This window comes from Myotis yumanensis, unplaced genomic scaffold (assembly GCF_028538775.1).
Source record: "Myotis yumanensis isolate MYYU_CA2020_CCGP unplaced genomic scaffold, mMyoYum1.0.hap1 SCAF_6, whole genome shotgun sequence".
Lineage (NCBI taxonomy): Eukaryota > Metazoa > Chordata > Mammalia > Chiroptera > Vespertilionidae > Myotis > Myotis yumanensis.
The window spans coordinates 24,714,300-24,741,876 of record NW_027223757.1 but is presented as its reverse complement, the minus strand read 5'-3'; the positions used below and the strand labels follow the sequence as shown (position 1 = coordinate 24,741,876).

At 40.3% G+C, this 27,577-nt stretch overlaps 1 protein-coding gene and 1 long non-coding RNA gene across 2 annotated transcripts in view; one reads left to right on the top strand and one right to left on the bottom strand.

The window, feature by feature from the left end:
• Positions 1-23: 23 nt before the first annotated feature.
• Positions 24-26,962, top strand: IFNGR1 (interferon gamma receptor 1). The gene is made up of 7 exons (XM_070417764.1): positions 24-204; positions 12,545-12,659; positions 14,293-14,456; positions 17,511-17,680; positions 20,723-20,912; positions 24,377-24,504; positions 25,886-26,962. The coding sequence occupies exons 1-7, from the start codon at positions 120-122 to the stop codon at positions 26,456-26,458; spliced, it is 1,425 nt and encodes a 474-aa protein (XP_070273865.1). The 5' UTR covers positions 24-119; the 3' UTR covers positions 26,459-26,962.
• LOC139012202 (uncharacterized) overlaps positions 25,282-27,577 on the bottom strand; it is a 76,362-nt gene continuing 74,066 nt past the window's right edge. The window contains exon 3 of the long non-coding RNA XR_011471833.1: positions 25,282-25,343. This is a non-coding gene — a long non-coding RNA (uncharacterized lncRNA). The remainder of the gene's footprint in view (positions 25,344-27,577) is intronic.

Below are 27,577 nucleotides of genomic sequence, written 5' to 3'. Positions count from 1 at the left end.
CTCCTAGAGCTCGGTCCGCGGTGGCGGAAGTAAGAGGAGGCCCGGGCCGCGGGGCCGGCGGGAGACGCCCGCAGCCGCCCGCAGCCGCTCGGGGCCGCACCCCGTCCGTCCGCAGCAGCATGGCTCGCCTCCTTCTCCTCGTCCTCCTCACGCAGGCCGCGAGCTGGGCTGAGAGGAGCGCGGCGGATCCGAAGCCATCCTCGGGTACAGTCGGCCGCGGCCGGGTGGAGACGGGAGGGAAGGGAAGGAAGGGAGGAGGCCGCCGCGGCCGGGAAGCCCGCGGGAGGGGCCGCGCCGCAGCCGCCCGGGGCGGTCGGTTCTCGGACGCTCTGGGGCGTCAGGCGCTGCGGGGGCGGCCGTTGGGGAAGGCGGCTCGGGTTTCTGCGGTTTGCACATTTCAGTTCCCTTTCTCTTGCCACCTCCGCTGCTGCCACAGAACACGGCGCGCCTCCCAGTCCCTCAGTTCTTCTCATTCATGTTTAAATAAGTGAGTGTCCTGGCCGGCACCTGGACACTGGCCACAGCTCCTGGCTTACGGCGATCCCCGCGGGGTGGGCCCCGCATCCTCAGGGTGGGCGCGAAGTTGTTCGTGGGCCCGCGGAGAACTGAGCAGCGGTTGGCCATCTCGCGTCCCCGTCCGGGAGGGGCCGTGCGTGTCCTGCCAGATTGGCCGGCGGTGGGCGCTGGCGCCCTGGGAGCGTCCGGCTTCCGCCCGCTGGTGGAGATTTCCCGGGAAACGTGCAGAGAAGGCGCCGTTTCCAGAGCTCGGGGTAATGGCCACTCGGAACTCCGATGCGGTCATTTCCTAGTAGGCTTAGCCCTCGTCTGCAAGGCGGGTAAACTGCAGTGACCGGAAACCCCGTTAGTCAGGGTGCCTCCTTCCTGCCCACGGCCAGCGCGGCCTGCAAGGGGCCAGGGCGGCCCGGCCCGGTCAGCCTGGCGAACGCGTGGTCCGATGCTCTGTGCTGTGACTTACGCCATGAGCTCCTGGGAGGAGTGCTGCGTTCCTGTCCAGCTCTCCTTGGCTTGTTCTATAAAAGTCAAGCAAATACTGGGTCGTATGCTCTGGGACCGACATTGTACCAGGTGTTGGGAATGCAAAAAAAAAAATGGGAGTTTACTTCGTTTTTGTTTTCACGGATCATGATTATACAGCTGACAGTTATCAAGCGCTAGACACTGTTGTTAAATTCTCATCACATTTTGATGTCACAGCAACCCTATAGAGTCGGCGCTGTAGGTGTCTCCATTTATGGATGAAAAATGAGGCACAGAGAGGTCTGCCCAACTGGTAGAGAGGCTGCTGAAACTCATGGGGAGCCTGGCAGGTGGGCTCCAGACTCCCAAGTTCTTTTTAAAAAATATATATTTTATTGATTTTTTACAGAGAGGAAGGGAGAGGGATAGTTAGAAACATCGATGAGAGAGAAACATCAGCTGCCTCCTGCACACCCCCTACTGGGAATGTGCCCGCAACCAAGGTACATGCCCTTGAGTGGAATCGAACCTGGGACCCTTGAGTCCGCAGGCCGATGCTCTATCCACTGAGCCAAACCGGTCAGGGCCCAAGTTATTTTTTTTTAATTTATTTGATTTATTGGGCTGACAAAGGTTAATGAAATTATATAGGTTTCAGGTGTACAGTTCTACAAAACATCATCTGCATATTATATTGTGTGTTCATCCCCCCAAGTCATGTCTCCTTCCATCACCATTGATCCCCCATTCATCCTCTTCTACCTTCCCCCTCCCCCGTTTCTCTCTGGTGATCATCATACTGTTGTCTGTGTGTGTGGTGTGTTTGTTGTTGTTGCTGCTTTTGCTTAATCCCTTCACCATCTTCACCCAGGCCCCCAACCCCCTTCCTCTCTGACAGCTTTGTTAGTTTATTTTGTTCATTAGATTCCACATATACTCTGCAAACTGTCATTACTAGAGCAAGTTAGTCAGACACAAGGGAAGCTGTAGTACATTATGGTAAGAGCGTGAACTTACTGCACAGGCTGCTGGAAAGCAACATGTGGTTACTTGGCTCTGACCAGAGAGTTAGGAAAGATGAGAAGATGACTCCAGAATTGGAACTGGAGATGCAGAGACAATTGTGTGTGCAGAGGAAGACGCATGAAATAGCATGTTGAATTAGTGGACTATTACGCATTTTATTTTAAAATATGTGTGTGAGGTACAAGGAGAGATAGGATGAGTGGAGAAGTAGGAACTAATTAATAAAGTGCCTTGAGATGGTCGTGTGTAACAGCAAAGGATAGAAACACAGCTTCGCCTGACTTGGGCAAAAAGAGGAGTTGATCAGCTCCTCAAGAGTCTAAGCAAGAGTTAAATAGAAAGGTGGGCCTCAGAGAGCTGGGCCAGAAAGTCAAACTGCCAAGGCTCTTCATTTCTTAATACTCTCTTAGCGTTGAGCACTTTCCCTAGTTGGCAGGAATCATGGATGTTGACAGCTTTTGGGTTTTGACAGTTTGCAGCTTCCTCCAACCTAACAAAATATCAAGGGAAGGCTTTGACTCACCCAGCGTGGGTCAGGTGCCAGCTCACATGGTAAGTATATCATTTCAGGGGATGGCAGTAGGGGAGTTCCCAGAAGAGAAATAATGTTCCTGAAAGAAGTACAGATGCTGAACTAAGAAACATCCATATAAATTTTTAAAGAATTAAAGAGAAAAATAATCTCACTATATCTTGCTCAAGTCAGTGGGCAGCCACTGATTTTTTAAAAATATGTTTTTATTGATTTTAGAGAGAGAGGAAGGGAGAAGGAGAGAGAGATAGAAACATTGATGAGAGAGAAACATCAACACTGATCAGCTGCCTCCTGCATGCCTCATACCAGGGATCAAGCTCGAAACCCTGCATGTGCCCTGACCAGGGTTTGAACCTGTGACCTCTTGGTGCATGGGTCGATGCTCAACCATTGAGTAACACCGGCCAGGCAGCCATTAGATTATTTTAAGAGGAGAAATGATTTTATGCTGGATTACATATGCCATTTAGAAAAATTATTCATTTTATAAACTAGTTTGGGGGTAGAATTAAAGGAGGGAGGCCAGTTAGGTTGCTGGTTAAGTCTGGGAGGAGTTGACAAAAAGTGGCAGTTGAAATGGAGAAGGGAGGACACAGTTGGACAAATATTTAGAAGGCAGAGTCAGCAGGACCTGTGACTGACTGGATGTGGAAGAGAAGAAGAGATGTGGCAGGTTCCTGGCTCAAGCAAAGGATTCAAACAAGTGCCAAGACTCTACCTTCTGAGTACAGGGCCCTCCTGAACATGGATTCTCTTGTGACTGCAGAATTTGCACATCCTTGGGAGGCCTTGGGAGTAGAATTGCCTGCCCGTCCCCTATAGAAAGATCTGCTGTGGCCTTCTGTATACCAGCATTTTGTAAACATAAGTGTCGGTGATACCCCCTATTTTCAGTGCATTTTAAATACAGTTAGTTGTCCAGTTTTTTCAATGCATTTCTCTAGATTTTGTTGTGTTCCCTATGCTTTTAAGATTAGTTTAAAATGCAATCTCTAAGAGTGTAGGAGGAAAACCCACAAAGACAACCTGCTCTGGCTCTTGGTTAGCTTCTCTGACTCTCTAGTGTCTGGCACTTAATACACACTCAGTGTGTTAATTCTTATTAGTGGTGGCTTTGACTGTGTATTAGGAAATTTATATTAGATGAGGGGACCTGGTAGGGACAGGGAAACAGGCAAGGGATTAGAAAAATCCAAGTGGTTGCGAATATATTATAGCTATGGGCTTTTGTTAATATTTCTCAAGTGAATTTATAGGCAAAAATAACCTGTGTGTGTCATCTAATAATTAGTAGTGTTTCACTTTTCAGACACTTTTACATATAAAAGTAATATATATTTTTAAGTGAATCAGTGCCTGCTAGTGGCTACCTCCTTCTGGTTTGATCTTCCACTCTGGATGTTATCTGAAGAACACACTGTACTTTAGCATAGATGTGGAGCTTTTTAATTGACCTCCACTTTTTCAGCCATGCTTCTACTCAGTCTGACTTTAGGATAATGCTCTGGGTGTGTTTAAATTTTTCATTATTTTCTTTGGATTCTGTTTTTATTTATTTCAGAGATTCCAGATATTTAAGATCATGCATTTTAATTATACTTATTGGACAAGTGTTAATAATAATTTTCTTTTTCATTTTATTCTGATTCATGATTTATATGGATGTTGCAAGTTCCACATTTCAGTTCTACATAAAAGAATATGTACAGAATTGAAGAGAAAAATAACCCATTTAAAGAGCTATCTTATAAAGTTTGGCTGCACACAGCAAAATTGCAGTTGCTTGATGAACTCGATCAATAATTAATGGTTCCATTTTAATGAATCAGAATGAGAGTTGAACCAGAATTAAGTGAATTTCTGACAGGAAGGAATCAGTTTACTTGCAATATTCTTATTAAGGGAGTGTCTTTATTTTAGATTATCCTAATGCATAGTAACCCGAATACATGGTGTCCCAAATACATGTGTGTCCATGTAACAGAAATGATTTACCTTAATACATTGTTCAGATTTTGCAGTAGCCATTACTTAACAGTGGCTAGTATAATTGTGATAGTATAATAAATTGGGCAAAATTACTTGAAGCAGGTGCTTGTGAAATCATCAGAAAATAACCATTTCCAATTCCTATTTATATATGGAGGTTATTTCCCCCTTATTTTATTAAACTATATCACAAAAATGACACTTAAACATCTTTTCTTAAAATCAACAAAACTTCATATATTGTCAAGTCTTTAGATAATTTCTCTAAACCTTTGTTTTGTCATTGGTAAAAATATGTATAATATTATTACTTCCCTCATAGGATGGTTGTGCTTAACTGAGATAATGCATAAAAAAGTTGAGCATGTTCCTTGTCCTGTAGAAAATGTTTGGTATATATTAATGACTGTCATTCAATAATGTGCATCATCATTATAACAAATATATATATATATCACCTTATTGATTTTTTTGAGAGAAAAAGGAGGTGAGAGGGATAGAGAGATAGAAACATCCATGAGAGAGAAACATCAACATTGATTGGCTGCCTCCTGCACGCCCCATACTGGGGATCGAACCCAAAAACTGGGCATGTGCCCTGACCAGGAATTGAACTGGTGACCTATGGTTCATTGGTCGACACTCAACCATTGAGCCACACCATCCTGGCAACAAATATATTTAAAAATAGTAAAATTTTTAGTTATATATGAGAAATTGTGTTGCCTTAAAAAAAATAAAACTCATGCAGAATTGAAGAAACTTAAAATAGGCTCAGCAGCTAACTTGCTCTTCTACTTTTTTTCCTTCCGTAGACTGAAATGGCCTTTTTTTATTTTCCAGTTCCTAACTTATTTTTGAACTTAGAATGACTTAGTCTAGAGGGGAATTAATCTTGAGAAATGACTACAGTCAGTGACTAAGGAGTCTCTTCTAGTTGGAATTCATTGGCATTAGATGAAATTGGGTAAATGGGCAAGAATAAAATCCTGTGTTTCAGGTCAGAAAAGTGGATGGGCCCTCCTCATGTGGTGGTGGTTTGAGAGAAAGATTTGGGGGATTTTAGTTAATTGCAAGTTTAGTATATGCCACTATTCCATATGTTCATTTCTTTAAAAAAGAGAAGAAAGTATTTCATTCACATCTATTACATCACTTCTGGGCTCCATGTTTTAAGAGACAAAGTGAGTGATAAAACCAGAATAGTTCCCAAGACAGACAGGAATAGTTCCCAAGAGAAGACTGCAGGGATACGAGGGGTCTTGACCCAGCTGAGGAACTATTACATAAAAGGTAAAATAGACTTTAAGTATTTTAGGTGTCCTCACTCGAATGCTTAGTTCTGAGACTTCTACAGATACAAGAAAATAATATAGAGATGTAATGTACAACATGATGACTATAGCTAACACTGCTATATGGTATATTCTAAAATTGCTAAGTCCAGCCAGTGTGGCTCAGTGGTAGAGCATCAACCCATGAACCAGGAGATGGCAGTTAATTCTTGGTCAGGACATATGCCTGGGTTTCAGGCTCGATCCCAGTAGGAGGCGTGCAGGAGGCAGCCAATCACTGATTCTCTCTCATCATTGATGTTTCTCTCTCTCCTTATCCCTTCCAATCTGAAATCAATAAAACAAACAAACAAACCTGTTTTTAAAAAATTGTCTAAGAGATCAGATCCCAGAAGTTCTCATCACAAGGAAAAAGACATTTGGCTTCTCTTTTATTTTCCTTCTTGTATCTATTTGGGATGATGAATGCTAATTAAACTTATTGTAGTTATCATTTTGCAACATAAGTCAAGTTCTGTGGTATACTTTAAACTTGTGTGTCAGTTATATCCCAATAAAACACAAGAAAAAAGAAAAAGAAAAAATGTTGGAAAAGCATTAAGAATAATAGCCATTTTATCAACATCATAAAACCATTCAGGAGGAAAATTGGGGGAAAAGTATATTTTAAAAAAGTGCAAAAGTCTTGATTTGATATTTTTCACTTTTTTCATCATATTTCTCATCATTTCTCAGTTTGCAGTGTAAGAAGAAATGATTGTGAAAATACCCATAGCCCTGCCCCTTCAGTGTGGAGAGGGTGTTAGATCTTTTGTCTGAGAGTTGCTCATTTAGGAAAGGGTCTGGATGCTTTAACATGGAGCATTTGTTTTTGAGTGGTGGTGTCAGGTGACTTCAAATCCACAAAAACAACTTATTGACTCCTGTATTTTCACTTCTCTTTGCTGCTCAGTTGTCCTTCCCATAGAGAAGTAGGTAAGCAGGTTGTGGAATGGTGTCTACAGAGTATGGAGCTCTGTTCCGCACAGATGTACACATCTTCTAGACCAGCGGTCGCCAACCTTTCGGACCTCATGGACCACAGGTTGGCGACCGCTGTTGTTAAAATTAGTGAAGAACTCCTGTGGCTGTTCCTCTTTGAGTAGAGGCAACAGGTGCTTTTTGCAGTAGTGGGATGCAGCACTGGTAGCAGCTAGCCTTACTTCTGTCTGTCACCATCCATACAGCGGAATTCAGATGTCTGTGGCTCTCTGCTTACCCCTCCATCCTACCTTCCCCAGAAATGAACAGTTCCCAGAACTGTTCTGGCCACTGTATTGCTGTATTTTGGTCTTTGGTGACAACCCCATTGTCCATCTAGTGCAGGGTGAGCAACCTTTTTGTGAGTGCGTGCCAAAACCAGCAAAATCTCTGACTCAAAATTCTTCTGCATGCCAACCCTAATATTTTGAGAACATGTTATGCCTACTTGATATCTCTTAAGGTGTACGTATGTGAAGAACCTTGAAGAAATAATAAAATTCATCCGAGCGATAAAAACACAGTATATGATGATGAAAAATACATTTATTTTTTAATGTATACATGTACACTGATAGTCCGACAGAAAACTTTATGACTCTGTTTGATATTATCAGTGGGACTTTTGCTGCTGCATCACTGATGACAGAGATTTTACATCAGGTTTATATTTCGTGACCTTCAGAGATATGCACGAGCTACTACTTTCATCCATCAGGCTATTCCTATTACGAGACTTAACAAAATTCATCACTGAGAACAAAGATTCACAAGGGTATGTTGATGAAAACATGGAGAGTAACGCTGTTGCAAAGTTTTTTAAACAGAAAAAAATTTCTGGAATGGCATTCCAAGTCCCCAATAGTTCGTTTTCGACAATTCTCTCTGGTACTCCTGTCTCTAATCGCTTTTTTTTCAATGTTTTCCAAGTCAACTCTAAGGTCAATAAATTTCTGCTTCCAAATTGAGCTACTCTGAAATTCAGTCAACTGCATTTCAAAGTCAGCCATGTCTATCCATGAAAACATTTGTAAGTTTATTTCCTCCATTTTCATGCTGTCTGGAAACCTCATGAATTTTGCTGTCTCTTCCAGTTCTCTGAATTTCGCAAATCTTGAGAAGAACTGCTCAATAGTTGACTCGATGATGTTTAAAAACAGCTTTTGAAGGCTTTGACAGTCTGTTCTGTCATCTTTTGGGAGGTCTTTGATGTGCCTCTTGAGATTTGGGAAATATCTAAATCTCTCACCATCCACATCCCTCTTAAAGACTTCCAGTTTCTTTTCAAAAGCCTTTATGTAACCAAATATAACATCAGGTGTCTTGCAAGTTCCTTGTAATTTAACATTTAAGTCATTCAAGTGTTCACAAAAATTGTAAATGGAAGATTATAAGAGAGGGTTTCGCGTGCCAACAAAAGTTACTGGCATGCCATGTTTGGCATGCGTGCCAGGGGTTGCCCACCCTGATCTAGTGGCACTACTTCATGACTTGTTGATGTGATCTTCATCAGTATTTTCCATTCCCTCCCTTGCTCTTTTTTCATATTCTGTCTCTGCTAGTTTATCACAAGGAAACACTTGGCTGTAACCAGAACTCTCCCCTCCCCCCTGCCCCCCCCCCCCAATTGTAATTGAGTGTTAAGAAAATCTGGTTCTTCTCTCCTGTGTTTGGTTTGGTTAAATCTTCAGCTACGCCTAAACCGGTTTGGACTAAAAGAGAAAAAAAATAAAAAATAAAAAAAAAAATAAACCGGTTTGGCTCAGTGGATAGAGCGTCGGCCTGCGGACTGAAAGGTCCCAGGTTCGATTTCGGTCAAGGGCATATACCTGGGTTGCGGGCACATCCCCAGTAGGAGATGTGCAGGAGGCAGCTGGTTGATGTTTATCTCTCATCGATGTTTCTAACTCTCTATCTCTCTCCCTTCCTCTCTGTAAAAAATCAATAAAATATATTAAAAAAAAAATCTTCAGCTGCTAGTTTCTAGAGGAGTTCTTGGAAGAACTCCTGTAAAATAATCTAGATTACTCTGGGTAGAGTGTACATATGCACTAAATAACTCGGAATCCATATCCAAAAATAACATCAGTTATAGAAACTGTCTATTTGGGCATTTTGAAGAGATGGGGAAATCTGTAAGATCATTTTATTTCATGTGATCTGGTAGGATCGTTCCTTAACCTCTATGCTATGCTATACTCTCTTGCTATATATATATATACATGTCTTATTTACATAAGATAAATTTATTATGAATTGAAGTTTGTTGTAAGCCTTAATTATATCAATCAGGATATGTAACAATTTTAACTTTAGGCTACAAAATTCTGAGTTTGAATGAGAAAACTCATGCCTGCTGTAATTTTAGCAGATGACAAAGGCAGGTATCTAATAACCGCATGGTTTCTCTTCTTGTAGCATTAAAACCACAAGTGATATCCTTTTGTGTAAATATTTAACAGTTTCTCCTTTAATCTACTAGTAATTTCTGTCTGCTGTAATCCATCGAAACCTCTTCCTCCTGCCACCTGTTTTGATTACTTTGAAAGCTATGATTTTAAGACCTTGTTCTAGTCTAACCATGTTCAAGTTTTACTTAAATTATGGGAAACACAGTTTGATTCACATTAAAAACTAACATTAAAAAAATAATGTTTGTGGGGGGTTTTTTAATTAGTTTTTATTATTTTAAATGTTTTTATTGATCTTTAGAGAGAGAAAAAGGGATAGGGAGAGAGAGGTAGAAACATCCATATGAGAGGAACATTAATCAGCTGCCTCCTGCAGGCCCCATACTGGGGATGAGGCCCGCAACCCCGGTATGTACCCTGACCGGGAATTGATCCAGCAGCCTTGACAGTGTTCAAACAACTGAGCTACACCAGCTGGGCTTTTTGTGGTTTTATATGATTCAGTAACCTCTCAAATATAAATGGAGTTTATTTGCTATTCTAGTATATAGATTGACTTCTATATGCCTTTTTAAAAATTTTTTAAAAATATATTCCATTGATTTTCTACAGAGAGGAAGGAAGAGGGATAGAGAGTCCGAAACATCGATGAGAGAGAAACATAGATCAGCTGCCTACCACACTCCCCACCCCCAGGGATGTGCCCGCAACCAAGGCACATGCCCCCAACCGGAATCAAACCTGGGACCCTTCAGTCCTCAGGCCGACGCTCTAGCCACTGAGCCAAACCAGTCAGGGCTGCCTTTTCTTTTCAAACTCAGAAATTTCAAATTGAGTATATACAGTTAAAAAGTCATTCCCATTGGGAGTAGTATTTTAGCAGGGGCTTGAAAGGAAGGGAAAAACCTGCCATTATTGGAAACTGCAGGAAGGCAGATCCTTGATATGTAGTGGCAGAAAGCTTAAAGCTTGGCTACACTATGAAAGGTGACTAGTGATCTGCATGACCTAACTAAGGAGGTTTCCAAGCAAAGTGTTGAAGGTGCCATGTAGTTTCTTCTTGCTTCTAGTAAATGCAAAACTAGAGAGAGTAATCAAGAGGAAAAGACTGTTAAACAAAAAGAAACTAGGACCTGATGGTTTGAAAATTCTTCGCCTCTGGAGAGGCAAAAGATGCTAAAATTAAGAATGGCTTTTGAAGGAAGTTCAGATTCATTATGAGTTTTCTTAGTATCAGGTACCTCTCTTTCTTATCTGGTTGCAAAATTATGTTTATATGTTGATTGTTATTTGATGTTCACATTGAATTGAACCCAGGATTGTACCTTTTATTTCTGCCTCAATCCTGGATTGTAAGCTATTTCAGAAAGTCAAGGAACCCTATTAAGGAAGCCTCAGTCTATCCTGCTATATGCTATAGAGTAGGTGTTTCCTTCAACAGAAAGTAAATGTCCTATGTGTGTGAAATTAACACCTCACTTGACAAATGAGGAAATCTGAAATAACTAGGTAGTAGTACAGCAGGAAAGAACCCAGATTTCTTTTGAAATATTTCTACTGATTTCAGAGAGGAAGGGAGAGGGAAAGAGAGAGAGAAACATCAGTGATGAGAGAGAATCACTGATTGGCTGTCTTCTGGACACCCTCTTCTAGGGATCGAGCCCGCAACCCCGGGCATGTACCCTGACCAGGAATCTAACCGATCAATCACTGAGCCTGCCAGCCGGGCAAACCCAGCATTCTTAATGTCCAACCCAAGGAATATTCTTTTTATTAGGGTAGTCTGCTTGCTATAAACCTGAGTGATCATCATTATTATCTGAGGTGCTTTAAAAAGTATTCTTGTAGCTCTCAGAATTTTTGAAGATGATAAGTTATGTTAGGAAGCCACTGAACCTTGGCCACATTGCCATTCATTTATTTTTTAATTGTATGAGTAAATCATGTTTAATAGAATTTTCCATTTGGGATTATATTGCTAATTGTATTTAATACCTTCATGTTTATTCATAAGAAGAGAAAGAAGGGAGGGGAGACAGAAGGGCGACAAAGGGGAAAGAAGGGAGGGTGTATGTGTGTGTGGTGTGTGTTTAATTTTCCAAGGGATGGTGGACGCCACCTTTTATATTGACCATGGGAGAAATGACTACTTTTAATAACTAGGTTGCAGTTTTGGTTATGTCTGATGAGAAGATGTTAAAGTGACGTCATGTGGCTCACATCAACAAAAGTTTTATGAAATGATTTAAAACAGCAAAGGCCAGAAGAAATATTGGGTTTGTTTTGTAAAGAACCTTGCACACTACAGAGAGCAAACTGTTGATGAGATTGGAATGGTCAATGGCACCTGCTTTTGTGCTACAGGAAAGGTACTAAAGATGTGTCATACTGCTGGGTGTAGAGTTGAGAACTGGGGTGGTGGTATTTGAGAGTGAAATTCATCAGTTCATCATCTCTGTTGTAGCCAGTTCTTCTCTAGACATTGAATACAATCTGTAGTGTATATAGAAAATTCCACTATTAAATGAATTGAGGATTATTATTACAACAGGCAGTGCATTTATTTAAAAAACTCCTAAAACATAGGAATTTATTGCTTCTGTTATATTTGTGTTTCCTTTATATCACAATGTTGCTTCAGTAATTTAAAATGAATCAGAACTTTCCTATACATTTTACAATAAAATTATTTTTAGAAATCCCCTAATTTAAATAATTTTATTCTTATGAATTATGCTTTTTTAAAATATATTTTTATATTTGGTTAACATGGCTTCTTATTATAAGATTTAAAAAATATATATTTTATTGATTTTTTTACAGAGAGGAAGGGAGAGGGATAGAGTTAGAAACATCGATGAGAGAGAAACATCGATCAGTTGCCTCCTGCACGCCCCCTACTGGGGATGTGCCCGCAACCAAGGTACATGCCCTTGACCAGAATCGAACCCGGGACCCTTCATTCTGCAGGCCGACGCTCTATCCAGGGGTGGGCAAACTTTTTGACTCGAGGGCCACAATGGGTTCTTAAATTGGACCGGAGGGCCGGAACAAAAGCATGGATGGAGTGTTTGTGTGAACTAATATAAATTCAAAGTAAACATCATTACATAAAAGGGTACGGTCTTTTTTTTTTTAGTTTTATTCATTTCAAACGGGCCGGATCCGGCCCACGGGCCGTAGTTTGCCCACCGCTGCGTCTATCCACAGAGTCAAACCAGTTAGGGCAAGATTTTTAATGTTAATTAATTTCTTCCTCATGTCCATTTTACTTTTTAAATCTCTTACAGTGCCTATACCAACCAATCTTACAATTGAGGCCTATAACTTCGATACTGTCCTATTTTGGAATTACCCAATCATGGCGCAGAAGCCTGTTTTTACCGTACAGGTAAAAGTCTATGGGTGAGTGTTACTCTTTTATCCTTTTTACTCTGTTTTGTCCATGTCCTTGCATAGTTCATAACTGTGTTCTCTTCCATTATCCTTCCTTCTGTTGTGGCAAAACTTCCTGAACTGCTTGTAGATTCCAGAGAGCTAACGATGCAAATTAGTTCTTATCAGAAAACTTCCTACCTCTTAGTCCTTCTGTCAGAATTGAAGTAGACAAGTATCACTAACTTCCCAGATTTCTTATTACCTTTTCAAAAATTTTTTACTTATTTATGTTGTTATTTTTCTTAAGTATATTTTTATTAATTTCAGAGAGGAAGGAAGAGGGAAAGAGATAGAAACATCAAAGATGAGAGAGACTCATTGATCGCCTGCCTCCTGCATGCCCCCAGTGGGGGGTTGAACCCACAACCCAGCATTCGCCCTGACTAGGAATCAAACCATGATCTCCTGGTTCATAGGTTGACACCCAACCACTGAGCCACACCAGCTGGGCTTAATTTATTTTTTATATCCTCACCTGACGACATGCTTAGAGAGAGGAAGGGGCAGGGAAGAAACATCAATGTGAGAGAGAAACATTGATCAGATGCCTTCTGCATGTGCCCTGACTGGGGATCGAACCCAGGTTATGTGCCCTGATCTCAAATCGAACAGGCAACCTTTTGGTGTATAGGACAGTGATGGTGAACCTTTTGAGCTCAGTGTGTCAGCATTTTGAAAAACCCTAACTTAACTCTGGTGCCGTGTCACATATAGAAATTTTTTGATATTTGCAACTATAGTAAAACAAAAGATTTATATTTTTGATATTTATTTTATATATTTAAATGCCATTTAACAAAGAAAAATCAACCAAAAAAAAATGACACGCGTGTCATAGGTTTGCCGTCACTGGTATAGGACAAAACTCAGCCAACTGAGCCAGTCCAGCCAGGCTGACTTCCCAGATTTTAAGGCATGATAAATAAATAAAGCTTTCAGTTCTCTATTAAAAATAATGTCATCTTACTTCCTATAGTGTACATGTATTGTTCAGTAAAAGAAAAATTTCAAAAAACTTTTTTACAAGTGTTAGGAGTCTTTGTAATGGGTTGATTCTATAAGTGAGTAATGATTATGTTAATGGAAACGAGTTGTTTAAAGAGCAGATTTTTTAAAATTGCATGTGGAATATGATTTGTACAGATCTTGTAATTTGAATTGAGCCTCTTTATTGTAAATTAGAGTACTTTTGACCAAAGAGCAAGGGCTTCCTTCCTACTTTGTCTAGATTCTTCATCATATTCTTTTTTCTTTTTTTTAAAGAATAGTTTATTGATTTTTTTAGAGAGAGAGGAAGGGAGAAGAGAGAAACACCGATGTGACAGCATAACATCAGTTGGCTGCCTCCTGCACACCTCCTATTGGGAATCGAGCCTGCAACCCTGGCATGTGCCCTGACGGGGAATTGAACCAGCAACCTCTTGGTGCACAGAATAATTCCCAACCAACTGAGCCACACCGGCCAGGGCTATCGTATTCTTATTTAGCTCCTTCTACCAGCTCCATGCTGTGAATGAAAAGCAAAGCAAAGCCAGAGATGGTTCAGGTTTATATACTAATAAAAGTTACCTTTGTGTTTCTTTATTCCTCTTCATTTTAGGGAGGATGAATGGCTTGATGCCTGCAATACCTCTCATCATCACTGTAACATCTTTTCCATGATTAAGCTTCCAGACGTTTCTCTCTGGGCCAGAGTTAAAGCGAGGCTTGGACAAGAAGAATCAGCCTATGCAGAGTCAGAAGAATTTATTTTGTGCCAACAGGGTGAGTAGAACGTATACATATCTAAATTTTAAATTTGAGAGTGTTTACACGTGTCTTCTATATATATATTTGCTTTTATTAGCAGTTGCTAAAAACTATTACAATGCCCAAGAAACATTTGGAGCAATTTAGGGAATTCGTGTCTTCCTCTTCTCCCAAGTCCCATAAAATAGGGCTGAGGTGCCCATCACTTTGCCCCTAATAAACTATTATATTTCTTTTTTAATATATTTTATTGATTTTTTTTTTTTAACAGAGAGGGAGGGAGAGGGATAGAGAGTTAGAAACATCGATGAGAGAGAAACATCAATCAGCTGCCTCCTGCGCACCCCCTACTGGGGATGTGTCCGAAACCAAGGTACAGGTCCTTGACCGGAATCGAACCTGGGACCCTTCAGTCCGCAGGCTGACGCTCTATTCCAGCCGTGGGCAAACTACGGCCCGAGGGCCGGATCCCGCCCGTTTGAAATGAATAAAATTAAAAAAAAAGAAGACCGTACCCTTTTATGTAATGATGTTTACTTTGAATTTATATTAGTTCACACAAACACTCCATCCATGCTTTTGTTCCGGCCCTCCAGTCCAGTTTAAGAACCCATTGTGGACCTCGAGTCAAAAAGTTTGCCCACCCCTGCTCTATTCACTGAACCAAACCGGTTAGGGCTAAACTATTATATTTCTATTCTACTTAAAAAGGTGGATTAGTAGCCCTAACCGGTTTGGCTCAGTGGATAGAGCGTCGGCCTGCGGACTGAAGGGTCCTGGGTTCAATTCCGGCCGGGGGCATGTGCCTTGGTTGCGGGCACATCCCCAGTAGGAGTTGTGCAGGAGGCAACTGATCAATGTTTCTTTCTCATCGATGTTTCTAACTCTCTATCCGTCTCCCTTCCTCTCTGTGAAAAATCAATAAAACATATTTTAATAAATAAATATGTGGATTAGTGCTGTCCAACTAGACTCTGCACTGCCCTGCCCCTCCCTGTCTTGGTCATTCCTTTATAAGTTACATTCACTGAGGGCTTTGGCAGCTTCTTTATCTTACTTGCCTACCTTAAGTCCTCAAGGTTGTGGGAATTATAATACCAACTTCATACTTTAAAAAATACCAGAATTCTGTAATCTCTTTAACCTCAATGATTTTCAGCTCTTCATGCTTCCAGCATTGTGTTGCCATAGTTTGTCTGATCTTTACTATCACATTAAGCTCCAGAATCTTCAATGTCAGTTCCTTTTCTGACTAATGTCCTCCCTTGTAGCTCTTATACCCTCACTTCTGGTTAAAAGAAATCTTTAGTCACTTGACTGCTCCCTAGGCTTCCAGTCCTTTAGTGCCTTGCCTTCCAGCTTTACTTCCTTCCTGTTCAGCTTCATGCTTCATTACCTCAACCACCACCTCCTTCTGTTCCTACATTCTGGATTGTGCTTACTTGTTCTTCTCCACACCCATTCTCTACCTGCCCTTGAAATAGTTTTATTCCCCAGAGATTATGATGCCTTTGTCGTCAACAACTATACCCTCTGTATGTCAGATTTTTCCCAGAAAGACTTATCAAAGGCATACTTTATGCCAGAAAGTGTGGTAGGCCCTGAGGATACATGGGTGAGTAAAAACAGACCTGCCTGGCATACATTAGGTATATAATAAATATGTGAAAAATAGTTAAATGGTTCACCAACAAAGTCCCCAACATCAAAGACACATAAATATTTCTGGGATGAATGAATATCTAGTTCTGATTTTCACAGTAAAAACTGAATATATTCAGCAGACTTTTATAGAGCTTTCATGCCAGATATCCATAGTGTGGAAATATAAAGAGTTACTGCAAAGGTTTAAAGATAACTAGAACACCTTTTCTAAATCATGTTTTTAGAAAACCATTTTTAAAAATATGTTTTTATTGATTTCAGTGAGAGGAAGGGACAGGGAGAGAGAGATAGAAACATCAATGATGAGAAAGAATCATTGATTGGCTGCCTCCTGCACACCTCCCTACTGGGGATTGAGCCTGAAACCTGAGCAATGTGCCCTGACCAGGAATTGAACAGTGACCTCCAGGTTCATGGGTCAACACTCAACCACTGAGCCATACTGGCCAGGTGAAAACAGTTGTGTGTGTTTTGTTTTTTGGTTTTTTTAAATCTACAGAACCAAAGGTAAAGGAAAAAATAACTTCTATTATATCAAAGTTTTTTTACCGGGATTCATGACCACCTATTTTTCTTTAGGACTTGAAATGAATTTAAACTGTTACAGAGGAGTTTAGATTAGATAAGAATACTTCTTGACTGAGAAGATATATTATAAACATTTCTTTATTAAGTACACTTTAAATCTTCTAGATCTTTTTGGAATGGTTTAAATATGGCTCTGCAAAAAAAGTAGGTTGTTTGATTTTGGTAATTTTATACAATCTTATATAATAATAGGGTAATATTCAAATAGACCAAACAGCAGAACAACCAAACAACCAATCAAAGCATAATATGCTAATGATATGCTAAGGCTGCTCAACCACTCGCTATGACATGCATTGACCACCAGGGGGCAGATGCTCCGACTGGTAGGTTAGCTTGCTGTTGGGGTTCAGCTGATTGGGACTGAGTGAGATGGGCCAGACACACCCTGGAGTCCTCCCATAGTCCCTACCAGGCTCGATCGTGCACTGGTGGGGTCTTTCAGCCTGTCCTGCGACCTCGCAATCCAGAACCCCTCGGGGGATGTAAGCCGGTTTTAGCCCTATCCCACAGGCCACTCCCCTTGGGAGGGTGCCAGATGCAGGACTCATGGCTGGAGAGTGCTGCTGTGGCAGCATGAGCCTCTTCTGATCTGGACTGATTGGGCACAAGCCCGCAGCCGACACAATGGGGCTGGGATGATTGGGAGCAGCAGGTAGGAGGTGCAGGTGGCATTGGACTGTGAGTTTCAGCCTGGTCCCTGCAGGCCACCCAGAAGGACCCCACCCTGCACGAATTCGTGCACCGGGCCTCTAGTGTATTATAAAGTTCCAGGGCCAACTAATTCTACTTCTTTTTTGCCTTCCTCCCACCCAGGGAAAGTTGGACCACCAAATCTGCATATTAGTCACAAGGAAGACCAAATCATTATTAATATATTTCATCCTTTAATTACGGTAAATGGAAAAGTGCTAGGAGCCATTTATGGAGACGAAACTTGTTACACATTCATGTACAAGGTGCATGAGAGAATAAATGGAAGTCTGGTATGTGTTTCTATTTCATCTTTTTCAAAATGGAAAATTTTCTGTCACCAACAAGTTTTTTCCTGTGTCATGTAAGAAAGTAGAACGCTTGCCCTAGCCAGTTTGGCTCAGAGTTTAGAGCAGTGATGGCAAACCTATGACATGCATGTTAGAGGTGACACGCGAACTCATTTTTTTGGTTGATTTTTCTTTGTTAAATGGCATTTAAATATATAAAGTAAATATCAAAAATATAAGTCTTTGTTTTACTATGGTTGCAAATATCAAAAAATTTCTATATGTGACACGGCACCAGAGTTAAGTTAGGGTTTTTCAAAATGTTGACACGCCGAGTTCAAAAGGTTCACCATCACTGGGTTAGAGCATCAGCCCATGGACTAAATGGTCTCGGGCTTGATTCTGGTCAAGGGCATGTATCTGGGTTGTAGCCTTGGTCCCTGGCCTTTATTAAGTACACTTCAAATGTATGGGAGGCAACTAATCGATGTGTCCCTCTCACATCAATGTTTCTCTCTCTGTGTCTCTCCCCCTCCCTTCCACTCTTTCTCTAAAAATCAATAGAAAAAAATATCCTCAGATGAGGATTAACAACAACAAAAAATGCTTATGAATATTCAGCCAAGACTTACCATCCTAGGTTTGGGTAAAAAAAATGAAATACATATATAAATGTTATTGAGTGGAATTGGTGGCATAGTTAATCACTAGCACTGGCCAGGTGAACACATTTAAGTTTTTTCTTTGGTGTGCAGATCACGAATTATTCTATTCCATCCATTTGCCACAGTGCTACCATTCCTTTATTTAACAACTAGAGGTCTGCTGCATGAAATTTGTGCCAGGTATGGTCCCTAGGCCTGGCCTGCGATAAGGGCCATCTTCCCTGGCTGCCCACAGCCGGCCCCGCCCCCCACCGCCACCCACCCCCTATTCCCATTTTGCCATCGGGTGTTCAGTGCCTGCTGGTTGGAGGAAGGGACTCGACGGCCCCACCCCTGTCACGGGTTGCCCTCTGTGTGTGGGGCGACTGGTGGGGGGCGGGGGGGGGGGGGCGGTGGTGGTGGCCTTGGCATGGCGCCGCCCACATCCCCCGCCACCCACCCCCAATTCCCTGTTCTCCATCAGGCAATTGGAGCTTGCCAGCCGAGGAAGAAACTGAGAGGTGGTCAATGCACCTCAAAGTGACTGGTCCAGCGCTCATTCTGGTCGTCCGCCTTTAGGGTCAATTTGTATATTACCATTTTATTGTATAGGGTAGAGGCCTGGTACACGGGTAGGGGTCAGCTGGCCTGCTCTGATGGGGGCCCACTGTACGGGTTGGGGGTCCTCAGTGACCCATGAGGCTTAGCGGCTGTGAGGCCCGGGGCTCAAGCAGCCATGAGCCCCGGCGGCTGCACAGCCCAGGGCTCAGGCCTCGCAGCCAAGGTAGCCAGCAGTGGCAGCAGCTGCAGGGTGATGGGGGAGTACCTTCCCCTGATTAGCCGCTGCCTCCCGCAGAGGGAGGACAGATTGAGCCTAGGCCCGCTCCCCAGGAGTCAGTAGGACATCCTCTGAGAGCTCCTGGACTGTGAGAGGGGGCAAGCCAGGCTGAGGGACTCTCTCCCACGAATTTTTGTGCACTGAGCCTCTAGTATATAGATATTTGTCAAGCATGTGCTCTGTGCCTTTTAGGCACTAGGAGAAAGCAATGAACAGTACAAACAAAACTCAAGTGATAAGTACTATGGAGAAAAAGCAGGGAAGAGGGTTGGGCAGTGGGGTACGGGTGGTAGTGACTTTCAGGAGGGTGGTCAGAGCAGACCTCTCCTGCTGGACGAGATGTTACTACAGCCAGGGCTGGAGGAGGAGGAGTGAGCTCCATGGATCATGATAGGGGAGTGTTTCAGGCAGAGTGTGGCCAAAGGACACCAGGCACATGAAGAGAGCAGCAAGGCCGCAGAATATGGAAACAGATGAAGTTAGAGAGGTCCCTGGGGCCACATCTCTTAGGGCAGAAGAGGAATTTGATTTTTTTTTCTAAGTGAGATATTGCACACCTGGAAAAATTTAAACAGAAGAGTGACATGTGGTTTAGATTTTAAGACATCATTTCGGTTGCTAGCAGAGTTGTTTCTAGAACCATATTACTTCACTGCTTAAAACTCTTTAACAAATCCCCATCAGCTACAAAATAATATCTAAATTCTCTTTCCTGCATGGCCTACAAGGCCTTCGAGAATTGGCCTCTTATATCCTTTCCAGCACCCAGTCTCCCGATTCCTTCCAACCTTATTTTCATTCATGCTTTGGTGAACTGCTTGCTGTTCTTAATTCCTGTAAGTAATATGCTCTTTCATAGAATGTTCTTCATCTTTCTCCTTTGGCAAATTTCTGCTCATTCTTCAGTATTCAACTGGCATATCATCTCGCCTTTGAATTATTTTCTGATACAGTAGACTATTTCCTCTTTTATGGTCTAGTTATTCCTAGTTCCTTATACATGTCCTCTTGCAATACTCATTACATTTCTTACATTTAATTCTTACCTCTCTTCTACTCCCTACAGTAAGTTCTTTGAGGTCAGCACCACTCTCCTGCCCTTGAGTTTTCAGGCCTTAGCACAGTGATCCACGCACTTCGACTGGTGGAGTGAATTATAAATTTCCAGAGATTGCTTCAGTCCCTTCTACATATTACTACCAAGAGATTCTACAGCCTTTGTATAATATTGCTATTATTCTCCTAGAAAATGCTTTTATCTCTCACCAGCTAAGTTTCTAGCATTACAGAAATAGGACTAATAAAACATTCCTGCTATTTGTGGTTTTAAATTCCTAATCCCTATAAAGAAAATTTTGATGGCTACATCATGCTCTGTTGAAGTAACAAACTGACTTATTACTTGATATGAACAGTCTTTTCAGACATGTACAACATTCATCACATATATGCTTTCTCTAGGTGTATGGCCAGTGTAAATATGGTGATTGTTTTTGTTGTTGTTGTTGTTTGGCAGATTAAAAGGAGCCATGAATTTTCATTGTGTTTTGTTTTCTCATATAGATCATAGATAGAATTTTCGGAGAGAATGAAGATGATTGTGACGAGACTCAGTGCAACTTTAGTATTCCAGTGTCCTCACTGAATTCTGAGTACTGTATTTCAGCAGAAGGAATCTCAAATTTAAGATCCTTTAAAACTGAAATGTCCAAAGAACTTTGTATTACCATTTCTGACAGTAAGAGCATAAAAGGTAAGTTCTTACCATTTTTTTCCTAAATATAAAGAGTGATAACAGGGTAATGTGAAAAAAGGACATTGGCAATTTCAGTAATCACTGCTCTTTTAAAAATAGTTCCATTCCTCAGGGAAGTTCAAATCACAAATAAGGCCACATCTCAGGCCTTAGAAGATACGAAACAATCAGGTTGGGAGGCCATATGAAAACCTTTTCGTGCAGAAAGAAAAATATAAAAACACATAAAACTGTTTATAAATATCTGCATTTCAGGATTATGCATAATAATATAAATCAGTTTATTCAATACAGCAAGATGATATATTTTCAAGATATGTATTCATGTATGTTTTTTATGAGGACAGTAAGTTTAAAAACTGAATAGCAGAAATGTTAATTGATTAAAATTTTGTGACGTGAACTGCACAAGTACTGGAAATTAATATTAAAAAATAAATGTAGATTGCCTTAATGGATTATTAACATTTTAAAATAATTATTTTTATTTTATCATCTTTTCTGGACCAATGAGGAAAATAAAAAGAGAAAAGAATGCAAATAACCTAGATTTACTTAAAAAAACAAACACAAAAAAGATGCCTAAATTATAAACTGTGCTGATATTGTGGCCACACTGTGCCACCACTGTGGCTCATAGCAGCTTCCCTGCTTGCCTGTCCAGTGCTTCTGAGCCCAGTGCTGGTTCCATTATGTGGTTCATTTTACCTTTTACTATTGTAATAATCTGTTTTCACATCCTGTAATGTAGGGCTCTGCTATAGGGTTAAGCCTTGGACTGACCTGTTGGCAAAGCCACAAACAAGTCCCAGCTTAGAGGGCACAGGCCTCTTGGCATAATTAGGCTTGACCTTATGATGCTCCCTAGATCTTAATCTGGGTAGCTAATGGGCTGAGGGAAATGTAGCAAGTGCTGCCAAAACAAGTGAAACTCACAAGAATATTATAACTATGGTGACCACTACCTTGTTTACCTCTGGCTATAAAATAAAGGCTCGGCTTGCCTCTGGATCTCTCTCTATGGCCTCAGCCAGGCACAGAAAGGTCCACCTAGACCCAGCTTATTCTTTTTGTATGTCTTTTCTTCATCCATTCGCCACCCTCACTCAGGCTTGTGAACCCTTAGCTGAGCTGGTTCAGCACATGTGGCGTCCAACACGGGGCCTGAGTTCAGAGGAACTACAGTTGTCAGGTGAAAGGATGCTCCAGTGAAGCACATGCAGAAAACAAAAAGGAAGAAGGAGCAGTGCAGCCAATTTTGGTGCCAGAGCATTATGTGTGTCACCACAATGGACCCAGAGAAGCTCCTTGTCCCTTCGCTCAAAAGACTGAGAGTTGCCCCGATAACAGCAATATGGAAAAGGAAGATGACGAAGGCTACGCAAGGGACTGAAGTGCCAACATGGGGTCAGCTGAAAAAGTTAACAACTGAGGCCCAGTAGATGGTAGAAAAAACAAGAAGTGGAAGCTACTCCCTCAATCATGTTTCTGGCTATGCTAGCATTGGTTAGCTGCCAGTCTTCTGCAAAGTCTTGAGCAGCCAAGTCCAAGGCTCTTGAGTAAATCAGCAAAAGAAACTTTCATTTAGTAGAAAAATGCTACTGTAGTTTGATTTCTCACTTATTGCTGTTTTGCATTGGTATTGTTTTGTTATTCTTACTAGTTTTAAAAATGTTAACACATTGGCATTGTTTTGTTAATAGCCAGAGCTTTATGTTTAAGTTTTTAAATGTTAACATGCAGTTTGGGTTTTGCATTGGCATTGTTTTTTTATTGTTTTAATAGCCAGAGTTTTGTTCTTGATGCTTAAGTTTTACTTTCATTATAGTAGCTTAAAAATTTTAAAAAAGGGCGAGATGTAAGGCAGGGCTATAGAGTTAAGCCTCAGACTGACCTTTGGCAAAGCCACAAACAAGTACTAGCTTAGAGGGCACAGTCCTCTTAGCATAATTAGGCTTGACCTTATGATGCTCCCTAGATCTTATCTGGGTAAGCTAATGGGCTGAGGAGATGTAGCAAGTGCTGCCAAAACAAGTGAAACTCACAAGAACATTGTAACTATGGTGACCACTACCTTGTTTACTTCTGGCTATAAAATAAAGGCTCAGCTTGCCTCTGGATCTCTCTCTCTGTGGCCTCAGCCAGGCACAGGAAGATCACCTAGACCCAGCTTATTCTCTTTGTATGTCTTTTCTTCATCCATTCGCTGCCCTCACTCAGGCTTGTGAACCCTTGGCTGAGCTGGCTCGACACAATGTAACAGGTATGACACAAGCATTCATTTTGTAGTAACTTCCAGAATTACTATTCCAAAGAAGTAACTTTGGAATAAAAATTAAAGGTAATGAAATGCCCTTGAAAGAAGCCAAATTCCACCAAGATATGTAAAGTACTGTTAATTAGGAACAGAGGACTGTGGGGAAAAGTACTGAAGATTGTGCTGTGAAAATAAAAAGCAGCATAAGAGAAAAATCACACCAGTGATGATAGATGTATGTGTTCTGAAACAAAAGTCAAGGAGACTTTATTCCTTTGCAGCTTTGTGTGTTTGTGTGTGTGTGCGTGCGCACATATGCACGTGCGCGTGTCTATGTATCTTTATAAGTATTTGCAATCTTGAAATAAATACAAAATGTAACAAAATTCTATGGAGTGGGACTGTATTATTTAAACATTTTTAAAATTCTTCTTTTGCCTCTTTAATTGAGAGAAAAGCATAGCTCTATATACCTCTTATATTTGGTGCTGTAAGGAAATGGTTAGGGAAAAGCTATTTTAGCCACATTATGTCATGACAGGATAGTCACAGAAAGTTAAGAATTATAGAGCTGGGAAGAGTATGTTGCTATCTAGGACAAGGACATAATTTTTTACTCATCTCTCCTGACTTTGGTGGCAGTGTTTCTTAACACCCTGATCGTATTACCTGATGTAATCTATATGAATAATAGTTCAGTCCTAGCCAGTGTAGGTCAGTTATTTGGGTATTGTCTCATGGCCCTAGAGCAATGGTTCTCAACCTTCCTAATGCCATGACCCTTTAATACAGTTCTTCATGTTGTGGTGACCCCCAATTTCATTGTTACAAATTGAGCATAATTAAAGCATAGTGATTAATCACAAAAACAATATGTAATTATATATGTGTTTTCTGATGGTCTTAGGTGACCTCTGTGAAAGGGTCGTTCTACCCCCAGGTTGAGAACTGCTGCCCTAGAAGTTGCTGGTTCAATTCCTGGTCAGGGCCCATGCCCGGGGTTATGGACTCAATCCCCATAGGGAGCTTGCAAAAGGCAGTCGATCTTTGCTTCTTTTTCACATAGATGTTTCTCTCACTCTTCCTCTCTCTCTCAAATCAATAAAAACATATTTAAAAAAAGAATAGTTCAAAGACTTTATAACTATTTGATTATACCAGTGTTCCATCCTTAGTTCTAATTTGTGATTTTTCTTTCTTTCAGATTCTGTTTGGATTCCAGTTGTTGCTGCTCTCCTACTCTTTCTAGTACTTATCCTGGTAGTTGTATGTTGGAACTTTAAGAAGATAAATCCATTTAAGAGAGAAAGCATCATGTTACCCAAGTCCTTGGTAATCTATTTAAATATACTTCTTTAATTATATACACTAAGTGCTGATTTGAACCTTTTTATATTTGAAACTTTTTAAAAAGTAGAATGATGTTCAGCAGCATGTCACCTACCATAAATCACTCAGATCTACCACACATCCAAAATGACATATTTTTCACTACACACCAGGTGCCTTTTTTATGCATGTGGCAAAAGTACAGTTAGACAAATCTGTTAAGGAGCTTAAAGTCTAATGGGAGAAAAAGATAGGTATTCAGTGGGTGTACTGTGTGACAGGTTTAAAAGTAGAGGTTTATATACGTGCCAAAGAGGACTTTGTTTAGAGGCAGTGAAGCCTGAGCAGTCCTGAGGGACAGATTTGAGTTTTTCCAAGTACTAAGGGACCATATGTGCTAAGGTCCAGCATCAAGAGAAACCATGGCTTTTGAAAATAGGAAAATACAGAAACACTTCACTGTGGTTGGAGTGCAGAAGGAAAGATGGCCAAAAGTGAGACTAAACTAGAAGTTTGACATTTTAATGTCTAACATTTAAGATTCTTTGTATGATGATAAAAACATTTAAAGGGTAATAACTACAGCTTTTTGAATCACATATGATAGGAATAACATCTGTGATATGCAAGGGGCCTATTTAAATTTGTTATGAATACATTACATTTAAGTAAAGTGGATAAGAACTATGAACAAATAGTAGACAATTCACATATTATAGCACTCATCCTTACTATTAATTAAGCACAAAGCAATCTCACAGTATGCCATTTTATACCCACCAGAGAAGAAAAAATAAACTTGAATATCTGGGAGTAGCTGTAGTAAAACTGGTCATATAGCCCTGGTGGGAAGATAAGCGTACAATGAGTACGAAGTGTCATAGTTCCATAAACATGCCCCTCCCTTGAACTTAGTCATTCCATTTTTTTATTCCTAAAGTAAAAAGACAGGTAAGAATATTTATTTAAACATATTCTATCAATAGTAAAAATTGTTAACACTGCTAACATCTATTAGAGAAATTATTTAATCATTGGCATATAAAGAACTTATATGAGTCAATGAAAATTATAATTATGAAGGAAAATGGTAAAAACATTTTATAAAGTAGCTGGACTCCCATTACAAATTTAACATTCATATGTATGAAACGTAATGCATAAAATATAGTATATATTGGTGAGATATTAACTTTTAAAAATTGTTTCTAATCTTAATATAGTATATTTTCATTAAAAATAAAGGCAGTGCTACCACTAGCTTTTATTATACTGTTCTAAATATGGTATATTTAATTATCCATTAGCCTTAGACCATTTTTTTGAGGTAGCTCTTTAAGTTTAATAATATGTTACTTTTATTCATTGATTTTTCTTCCCTTAGGTATCTGTGGTAAAAAATGCCTCTTCAGAGGCAAAAGCTGAATCAAAATATATATCACCCATCATCTATGAACCAATTGTCCCTGAAAATGAGAAAGTGATCTGGGAAGAGCAGTTGTCTTCAGCAATAATTTCCAGTATGGAGACTGAGGACCATCCAGGAAAAGTAGAACATGGAGATCTTTCTAGTGGAACACAAGTAGGGACCACTGAAGAAAATACTCCTGACATGGCCCCTGGTAGCCCTTTGACCCCGGTAAGGAGAGGGGATTCTGTCCATTCAGGCAGTAACCAGTCTGAACCCTGCATCGTTGCTTTAAACTGTTATCACTCCAGAAATGGTTCTGATAGTGGCCTTGTGGAATCAGGCATCTTCTTATCTGACTCAGAATCTCCTCCAAGTAACAAAACTGGAATGAAGACGGGAGAACCAGAGCCCATAACTCTGAGAAACACTACTACCTCGTTTGGTTACGATAAGCCCCATGTGCTAGTGGATCTGCCTGTGGATGAAGGTGTTAAAGAGTCCCTGATTGGTTATAGAGTCACAGCAGATTCTGAAGAGTTTTCATAATGTGCCAACTTGAAGGATCTGCTTATCCTGAACAGTTTTTCTGCTTTGATTTCATGAAAAGATCATGATTTCAGAAATGGTGTCTTTTTTTTATATTAACCAAATGGAATACCTTGGTTTAGGTAACAGTGTAAAGAGTCTGGCACTGTCACATTTGGTCTGAAAACTGCAAAGATTGAAAAAACAAACTGTGTCTCCCTTCTTAGGGGACACAGTTGTTGCACGTGAACTTTTCCATTTACATAGGCTCTGAGAAACAGTCAATACTCTCTATTAACCCTGCTTCCTGCGACAGTAAGTGATTTCCCAGGGTCCTTTTTTTTTTGAAGTTTCTGTAAAAAATATTTTTAAATGTTTACTTTCAGAAGAAATCCTGGAAGCTTTTCAAAATTGCATTTAAAATTGAATTCATACCAATAGGATTAGTAAAGAGTATGTAAATAGAAACAATTTTTATAGAATGCTGCATTTAGAGATTTTTAAATAAAGAATTTTTTAAATTCATTTTTGTATTCATTTATTCGAGCACTTTGGCAATTAACTAGAATATTTTTTATCCATTTGCTTATTTTTATGAATTAATGCTATAGAATTATTTTCTAATTGTTTATAACTAATCTTTAAAATAGTTCTAAAAGTAGTCTAATCCTTAAAAAACGGTTCTTTTATGCCTATATTTATCACCCAGTGTGCAGAACACTGTTCCAAGCTGTTTGGGGGTGGGGTGGCATGGGAGCAGATTGATTTCTAGAGCATGTGGACTGAAGAACCATAAAGATGGTGGTCAAAGCCATGGGAATGGGTAGGGAGCCCTCAGAAGCATCAGATGTGAAGAGAGAATTCCCAGTGAGGGGCAAACCAAGAATTAGTTGATATCTATCTATATTACACAAGGAACTCTTGGGAATACTAAGGATAGGAATTTTAAGATTCAAATTAATTAACTAAAATTTTTTTAAAATATAATTTACATGAGTAGATTAACGATTATGGAAAACTTTTTCTTCCCACTTAAAGGTTCAAATTAAAATGAGGTGCTATTTTTGTCTTCCTTGACAGCAGCTGCATCATTCCAATCTCTCTTGTCACGTGGCATTCTTCCCTGTGTGTCTCTGTGTC

Excerpts from the sequence above, each read along its gene's own strand:
- IFNGR1 (XM_070417764.1), top strand. The coding sequence starts at position 120 with ATGGCTCGCCTCCTTCTCCTCGTCCTCCTCACGCAGGCCGCGAGCTGG. Across the intron at positions 205-12,544 it reads GGATCCGAAGCCATCCTCGG|TGCCTATACCAACCAATCTT; the intron begins GTACAGTCGGCC and ends AATCTCTTACAG. Across the intron at positions 17,681-20,722 it reads AGAGAATAAATGGAAGTCTG|ATCATAGATAGAATTTTCGG; the intron begins GTATGTGTTTCT and ends TTTCTCATATAG.